We start from the raw sequence: 8,884 nt of genomic DNA, 5'->3' as shown, positions 1-8,884 counted from the left end.
CGTGTCCGGAGCCTGTGCTCCGCAACGGGAGAGGCCACAGCAGTGAGAGGCCCGCGTACCAAAAAAAAAAAAAAAAAAAAAAGAGAAGCAGACTTATAGATATAGAGAATAACCTAGTGGTTACCAGTGGGGAGGGGAAGGGGGAAGGTGCAATACAGGGGTAGGAGATAAAGAGGTACAAATTTTTATGTATAAAATAAGCTACAAAGATATTGCACAAAACAGGGTATATGCCAAGATTTTATAATAACTATAAATGGAGTCTAACTTTTAAAAATTGTGAATCACTATATTGTATGAAACTTTCATACAGTACTGCTGGGAAGGTAAACTGGTATATAGTCATTTCAGTAAATGATTTGTTATACCTTGTGAAGCTGGACATGTGCATGCCTTAAAACCAGCAATTCTATTCCTTAATATAGACCCAAAGAACCTTCTGTACACATGCACCAAAATACTGGTTCAAAAATGTCCACAGACCCATTGTTTGATAGACCAAACTGGAAACAACCTAACATAAATTAACAACAGAAAACCAAAAATTGTGTTATAGTCATTCAATAGTATATGTTTGAATAAATAAATAATACAGCAGCTGCCTACACCAGCATGGGTGAATATTAAAAGCAATACTGACGAAATAAAAGCAAATTAGAAAAATATTTTATTATTCCATTTATATAAAATCCAAAACCAAGCAAAACTAAAAATAATGTATTGCCTATGGTTACATATATGTGTGGAGGTGTAAAGAAACCCAATGGTATTAATAAATACAAAAATCAGCAGTGTTACCTCTGAAAGAAGTATGAGTTCTGAGATGTGATAAGTAGAGAGGGCTTCTAAGGAACTGATACTATATTATTATTATTATTATTTTTGCCTATTGTAGTTTTTTTTAACATCTTTATTGGAGTATAATTGCTTTACAATGCTGTGTTAGTTTCTGCTGTATAACAAAGTGAATCAGTTATAAGTATCCCCATATCCCCATATCCCCTCCTTCTTGCATCTCCCTCCCACCCTCCCTATCCCACCCCTCTAGGTGGTTACAAAGCACCGAGCTGATCTCCCTGTGCTATGCAGCTGCTTCCCACTAGCTACCTATTTTGCATTTGGTAGTGTATATATGTCAATGCTACTCTCTCACTTCGTCCCAGCTTACCCTTCTCCCTTCCCGGGTCCTCAAGTCCATTCTCTGTGTCTTTATTCCAGGCTAGGTGATGGTACACAGTTTTTCATTTCCTTATTATTCTTTAAGCTATATATATATGTATATATATGTGTGTGGGTGTATACATATATACATATACATTATGCATGTATGTCTATATATTACATTCTTTTTATATTTGATCTATTTCAACAGTCAAAAAAAAATTATCACCAATAATGACACATCACAAAAAAAGCCAACTCTTCTGTTTTTCAGGTACCTAACAAAATTTGACCTAAGATAAATACTTAGTGGAGGTGTGGTCTTTCTGATTTAAAAAATGATAATTATGTGATCTCCACAAGCCCTGGGCTGTTTCCTGTCGTGGAACAAATAGCACTGAATAAATGTTTGTTGAATTGAACTAAATTAAAATGTGTATAATACAAGCGGTAAATGTGTGACATCAGCTATTCTGGATTGTCCATCTCAGCCTTGCTTTCTTTGTAACAGAGCTCCAATTTTCACTGTATACTTATCCCTCAACCACACAGTCTATATGCTACTGGGGCAGGTGACCCCACTCTTAGCAATCAAGGAGGACTCTGATTGGCTTAAGTTATTTAGTACCTTCCAATTCTTGACAACAGTGTTTGGTTCAAAACAGTTAACAAAATATGAGCCAATGAGAGACGAGAAATGAGATACAAGAAAATATTTATGAGAGGTTTGGGGTGTGTGTGTGTGTGTGACTTGGGAGGGTGAGGAATCCTCCTAGGTCTTCTGAAAGATACTCAGAGAGGCACTCGCTGTGTTTATTGAACGTATGAACAAGACTGGCAACCAATCCCTGCCCCTAGAAGCTGCTAGAGCCGCCTATGTGGCATCTGAGGAGCTAGCCTTAAATTAAGCCCCAGGTAGGTCAGGGCCAGCCCTTCTGGTAATATGGTTGACTAGGTAACCTAGAACACTTGCTACAGAACACTTAGAAATGCCAAATAAAATACAACAAACATCCTTTTAAGTGCATGGCTGAGCCCAAAAGAAAGTAAGGGAAATCTCTCAGCCAGCCAGTTGATGAGAGTAGAGTCACCTTCCCCAGCAGTATGTAGGCTGCGTAGGTGAGAAATGAAAATCCAAATGAAAAATAAAGTGGGAACTGAGCACCAGAGCAAGAAGGGTAGACTGGGCAAGGGGCAGAGATTGGTTGCCACTTTCTATAACCAAGAAGCTTGCATTTTACAGCCCATGTGGGGACAGGAGATGGTGGCTTAGGTCTGCAAAAAGTCAGAGAGCTGCAGCTGGGACCATATGTAAAGTTTAAGGCCTAACCCTCAGAAAAATAGTGGATTAAATACATATATGTCCTCACCCCCTGTAAAAAAAAATACACACACACACACACTCACACACACATCCCAGCAGCACAGGGTGATATACTGGTGAATGAAAGTTTATACAGGGTCTGTAAAAGTTTCCTCCAATAATATATACTCACAAATGTGCTCTCACATAGATTTGGAGTATGCATCTTTCCTACCCCGTGAAACAGGAACCTACAACCTGAAAATTTAACATACAGTATTCTTGCCAGTAATTCTCCTGAGATTCATGCCTCCCACCTCCACCCTAATGCTTAACCCGGGAGGCATGAGATTCCAACAAGTAAACTCCTAAGAAAAATAAGTTCACCACCCCAAATTACCAAATAACCCCCCCAAAATTCATCATGTGAAAGTCAACAGATATATAGAAACAGATGTCTGAAAATAGATTTCAGATAATAGGACTACAAGATATAGAATAAAAATTTAGTATATTTTAAATTATTGAGGACACAAAAAGAGAAATTAAAAATATCTTAAAATTATGAGCACTATCACAAAGCCAGGGAGATTTGAAAAATTACCACCTGGAATTTCCAGGAGTAAAATAATTGAAATATAAAACCCCAAAGACAGATTAACAGCTAAATAAGACCTAGATGAAGACAAAATCAGTGAACTAAAATATAGAGATAATAAAATTATTAAGAAAGCAGGACTAAAAAAAGTATAAAAGTATAAAATATGAAAGAGTCATAAAAGATAGAATATGAAGGCCACATTTATTCATTTCAAGTTCCAAAAGAGCTATATATTTAAGATGTGGGCAAGGCAGACAATATAGAGACCCATGGGAAGAGAGAGAAATAAGATATTTAGTGATTTTTAAAAGATGCTTGATCAAACCTTGCCTGAAGCCCTTTCCATTCCTCAGCTTTTATATTTTTAGCCTATACATTTTAAAAATTATTTAATCCCATTTATGTTGAGCATTTTGTTCTTTGCAAGCTAAGTTTTCCTAGCTGATATTGGAAGTAAGAAAATAAAGATTAGACTAAGAAAGTTTTTTTAAAAAGTACCTGACCATTAAACATCTGGAAAAATAGACTCAAGACAAATCCAGCTAAAAGTTAACAGGAAACAACACTTCTCCAATACTGCAGCTCTAAAGTATCATAACAATCACCTCTTCGGGTGACTACTGCTTTTTTACTAAGATGCTTTGGTTTCTAAAATCATTAACTATCAAAAACGTTGTTTGTTAGAAATTATATCAGTAAAAATGAAACATCCCACTCTTACCTAGAGGATCTAAGCCACTCTGAAACAGAGGCAGCCTCAATTTCCAACCCAAGTGCAGAGCTTCTAATAAGGGGTTTCTGGATACAATATTCCACATTTATCTTAACTTTGTAGTTTCCAAGGAAACAGGACCTTAGGTCCACTTCACAGTCCAGAGTTGATGTTAAACCCTTTGCACACAGCCCAGCTTTTCTCTGAGCCTATCCAAACACTGCTTTATTTAAATTTAACCTAAACTCCATTATCCTTCAAAATCCTGGGCTTCCCTGGTGGCGCAGTGGTTAAGAGTCTGCCTGCCAACGCAGGGGACACGGGTTCGAGTCCTGGTCCGGAAAGATCCCACATAACGCGGAGCAGCTGGGCCCCTGCGTCACAACTACTGAGCCTGTGCTCTAGAGCCCGCGAGCCACAACGAAGAGTAGCCCTGGCGCACTGCAACTAGAGAAAGCCCGTTCGCAGCAACAAAGACCCAACGCAGCCAAAAATAAATAAATACAATAAATAAATTTATTTTAAAAAATCCTATAATAACCTCTGTCTTTTCCTTTATTTGGTGAGATGCCCCACAGTTCCCCTGGCATGCAGTCTCCCTCATTGCAATGGTGCAATAGAACTGACTTTGCTGAATAAAAGGTCATTTCTGGTGATCTTAGGCTGATTAAGCTAGGACAGGAGACAGGGTGAAGCAAACCAAATAAACCAAAATATAAAATTATATTTTTAGCATTTGCCTAAAGAGAGTCATATAGAGAGGAACAGAAAAGGTAAATGCTAGTTAGAATCATTTGGTTGGACTGAAACTAGAGAGGGTTTTCATTGATGATAGCTTCTTGGAGAAGGCCAGCCTTGAAGAGAGAGAGAGAGAAAGAAGTTCCTTCATGTTCCATTAAGAACATGGAACTAGTGGCAGAAGTGCTTAAAGAAAAAAAGCCCCTTTGCTTCTCTTTGCAGCTGCACATACCCTTTCAGACTGGGACACTTCCTTGTGCCATGCGGGCAGCCCACGGGGCTCCCAGAAAATTGAGTGCAGCTTAAACAAGTGCCAAAGCACACTCTGGGATCCAGCTGCCTCCCAGGCCTAGGGCTGAGCTCCTGGGCTGTATTTTCATCAGTGAACTGGCAGTCATAAATGTCAAGCCCTGATCAGCATAATCCCCTTAGCTCTTCCAGCTTAGTTCACGGCAAGGAAAGGTGGCATCAAGAAGATTTCCTATTTTGGAAAAAAAAAAATTGCTGAACTTGGGCTGGTATAATATTAGCAGTGTTAACGTTCTATACGGCTTTTACCTCCAGTAAGTTCGAGATTACTTAAGCGTTTGTGGGAATTAGATTTCTTTGTAATCAAGACGAAGCACAACATTTTGGTACCTTCTCTGATTGCTAAGGATGGCTGTTTTTCAGGTGGAGGAACTAAGGAGAACATATCTGGTGTAACGCTGCAGTAAAAATAAATTAAAAAGTGAAGCGTCATGAAGATGTAGCTCTCTAGTAGCCTCTGTTTCAAGAAACCCCTGCTACCCCTTCTTGCTTTCTTCAGATCCTATGGCTTCAACCTTGAAAAATAAAGGTAGCAGGTAGTGTGCTCAGAGTGCCTGGAACTCAGAGCATTTGTACAAGTAAACACAGAGGAAAACTACACAAAAACCAAGCACAACTGCATTTTTAATAGCTTGAAAACTGTTGTACCCCTAACTAGTTCAAATTTAGATTACGGTAGCCTCCTGGGCTCTCCCAGTTCATGTGTATGCTTTTCTTGTTTTTTTTTAAATACTAAGTATTTTATTGTATGCTGCTGCCAGTGTATATAAAACAACTACCCTTGTGAAACAGAAATTCATGAATCTTCAGGGAGGTAGATGTTAAGGACTGACAAAAGTACAAGTTTGTATAGTATGGCACGTGTTATAGAGACAGGCTTTTGTACTGGCTTCAAATTCAGCTTTCCTTTGAATATTCACCGGTTTATGACAAGCGGTTTAGAAAACCTTGCAAAGATTCATTTTACTACAAAAAGGAACAGACTTTCTGGGGTCTGAAGGGATTTGAAGATACTCCAGTCAGCAGCGGGTCATGTTGAGCGTTCTGCAGACAGAATTGTTTCAAATCTTCAGCTGCCTGGGAAACCTTCACAGGGTTGAGCCCGGCCTCCAGCCGAACCTGTTGAACCACTTTCTTCATAGCAGCGACGCTGGAAGGACCAGACATGGTGCACTGGGCAGATCGGCACGCCCACGTGTATGCTTTTCCTAAGCAATTTTTAATGCCAAATATGTTGATTTTCTTGACTAAAAGCATACTGAAGAAAAAGCATTGTAAAGTGTGTGTGTGTGCATGTGTGTGCGTGTGTGTTGGGGGAGAAGGGTGTTGATTCTAAACTGAACACTGAGAGATTGAGGACACAACTTTATTTTATAGCAATAGTTTTGGGCATTTTAAATAACTCAGATAGGTCATGCATGGATACCCTCTATCCCCAATGGAAAGCATCATCACCGAATTCCATCAGCTTTGCAGAAGGTGCAAAGCTCACCTCACCTGCCAATCTCTACAGGTGTCAGCCTTGCATGAAAACATGACAGCCAGCATCTCAGAAAGGAAAGAGATCTGCCAATTCACCTACCTTGCATATTTCACAGACAGGAAATTTGAAAAGGTTTCAAGTCCCCAAAGTTTGGTTGTTTATACTGATCCTGGCACTGATACGTTGCCAGGGCCTGCCACCTGTTAATTTTGTCCAACCTACCCAAAAAAGGAAGCTGGAAGGGTGCATGTGCCGTTACTGTAGAATATGGAATATTAAAATAAAAAATATTCCAGCTCTTTGATTTCCTTTGATTTTGTGGGTAATACAATAACCAGAATGAGATAGCTGAAACCAATAAAATCTGATTTATAGCATTAAAGGCAATCTTTATAGCACTTATTTATGGTACATTACATCTAAAATCCAATTTCACAGGCTGCTGTTTGAAACTTTCTGTTCAATCATAAATACACTATATACACTGTACCTCAGTGCCATAGAGTTCGATTATATAAATGTCTGTACCCCCAGAAGGTATTAAAATTCGGTTACTATGGTGGTGAGTGAGCTTGACAGTAATTTTCCTAACCAACTCTTCAACCAAAAAGATCCAGTCAGCACTTGATAAATACTGAAACTGCTAGCACTCCTATCGTTAAGCAAACAAACAAACAAAAAATCACTGCTCAGATAACTCTATATTCTGGAATGAAATTAATTGAAAAGAAGTCGTATAGAAATGCGATAATTGGTGATGCTGAAGGATACTTGTGTTAACGTTGCGGGGTATATTTTCAAGCCAATGAGCAAAAGTACTTTCTTGCACGACATCATCGGTATTAAGAAAAGACACATGGCTAGGTCTATCCATGCTACTTTGGAAACATAACCTGAAGTGTCTACATTCATACACTTGAATGTAGAAGACTATATTCTGTCCAATTACTATAATCATTGTCAAAGAGAGGGCAAAGAATACATGCTGACTTTCAGAGAACTGTCATTTGAATCTTAAGCAACTTCCCATTGATTTAAAAAGGGTTTTATCTTTAAAAAAATTCAACTCTCCATACACTTTGCTTGCCATGCATTAGATAAACGTAAAAGAGAGGCTGGGATCCTCGCCTGATCTGATGAGCAAGCGAACTGCTGCTCTGTGAGAGATCACATCCCTCAGCACTGAAGTTTTGTTCCTAAATACATTTCAGCCTCATTGTCATCCAGAAATGTGTACCATGCACCCATCACCTGGCTTATGCGCTATGCTGATAAGTCATTCGAGAATAAAATTCAGGACTCAAATATATCAATAAATGACAAAAAGTGGCAGAAATAGTGAAGAGATTCAATACCCAAATAACTGCCAAGCACTGTCCTATGCCAGGAGTGCACTGGGATACTGTGCGGGCTTGACGCTAATACAATTTGAAGTCCTCCTTAAAAAAAAAAAAGAATGCCAACTTCAAAACTTAATATTATTTATCAGGGACTTGTACAAGTGAAAGCCAGACACTTAAGCCTCATTAGCGACAAAGTAAAAGTATTTCTGGATCTTGTTTCTCCCATATCATTCCTGATCCTCACACAAGCCCAGCAAGGACAGCATTATTCTTCAGAGGAGGACCTGAGGCTCAGATGCGTTGCCCCAGAGGACTCTGTTAGGGATGCAAGCTCAAGCGTGTCTCTCTTGAAACCCATGCATACCGTTGCGTTTCAGTTTAAGTTAACTGAGGTTTGGGTTGTTATCACCTGTAGTTCCCCGAGATGGGGTGGTGGTCTTCGTTGTTTTAGCCCCCAGAGAATTCTCTACAGCAAGGGAAGGCTTAAGCGTGAATCAGAGGCACCTGGAAGTCTTGTGAAGTCACAGATTGTGAGCCCCACCTCCAGGGTTTCTCAATCAGTAGGTCTGGGTGGGGTCTGAGAATTTCCCAGGTGATGTTGATGTTGCTTGGCCAGCACCATGCGTTTATTTAGCCGCTGACCTTGAGAAACTGAGCTAATTCCAGCATTCTGCCCGTCCACCTTCGTCCTCCAGTGAAACCACAGTTACTGTAGTTCAGGGGTACTTAACCAGCTCAGCTAAAATGGAGCTAAACCCCACCCCTTCATGAAAGATTTCAGCTGGACTAACAGTAGCTGGAATACAAAATATGCTGAAAAGGAAAGATGTTAGTGAAAAATTATGTTGGAAGAAAAGATAGTATTGAAATGGAATTCAACAATGAGAAACTCAGTATATTTAAATTAGCCTCACTATAGCACAATTTAAAACTGTTACGTACTGGTAGTTAATGAAAACTCGTATAAATACCCTAATTTTTCTGTAAACTAATAGAAAAATAGAATCAATGAATATGGTGAGAAGCCAAGGAAAGAGAATCACCAGGTGGAGGGGGGTGGCGGAAACTAAGGGACTAAGGGCATGAAATGTCATTTGAAATTGAGTTAGTAGGATTTAATCAAGGTATTTAAATGCATCCTACAAGAGAGTACAACTTACATTCTGTATTTAAGTGATATTCAATATAATGATGATGGACTTTTATTACAGGAAAGCTATTCAGTGATGCTTAT

At 39.2% G+C, this 8,884-nt stretch overlaps 2 protein-coding genes across 2 annotated transcripts in view; both read right to left on the bottom strand.

The window, feature by feature from the left end:
* The window catches only part of HS6ST3 (heparan sulfate 6-O-sulfotransferase 3), a 676,187-nt gene that overhangs the window by 181,059 nt on the left and 486,244 nt on the right, over positions 1-8,884 (bottom strand). The gene's annotated exons all lie outside the window — the stretch shown is intronic.
* On the bottom strand, positions 5,791-5,991 carry LOC112064782 (guanine nucleotide-binding protein G(I)/G(S)/G(O) subunit gamma-5-like). Its single transcript, XM_055089639.1, has one exon. It carries the CDS (start codon positions 5,989-5,991, stop codon positions 5,791-5,793), a length of 201 nt encoding a protein of 66 aa, XP_054945614.1.

This window comes from Physeter macrocephalus, chromosome 13, assembly GCF_002837175.3.
Source record: "Physeter macrocephalus isolate SW-GA chromosome 13, ASM283717v5, whole genome shotgun sequence".
Classification (NCBI taxonomy): domain Eukaryota; kingdom Metazoa; phylum Chordata; class Mammalia; order Artiodactyla; family Physeteridae; genus Physeter; species Physeter macrocephalus.
The sequence above is the reverse complement of the archived record's forward strand: the minus strand, read 5'-3'. Positions and strand labels throughout refer to the sequence as shown.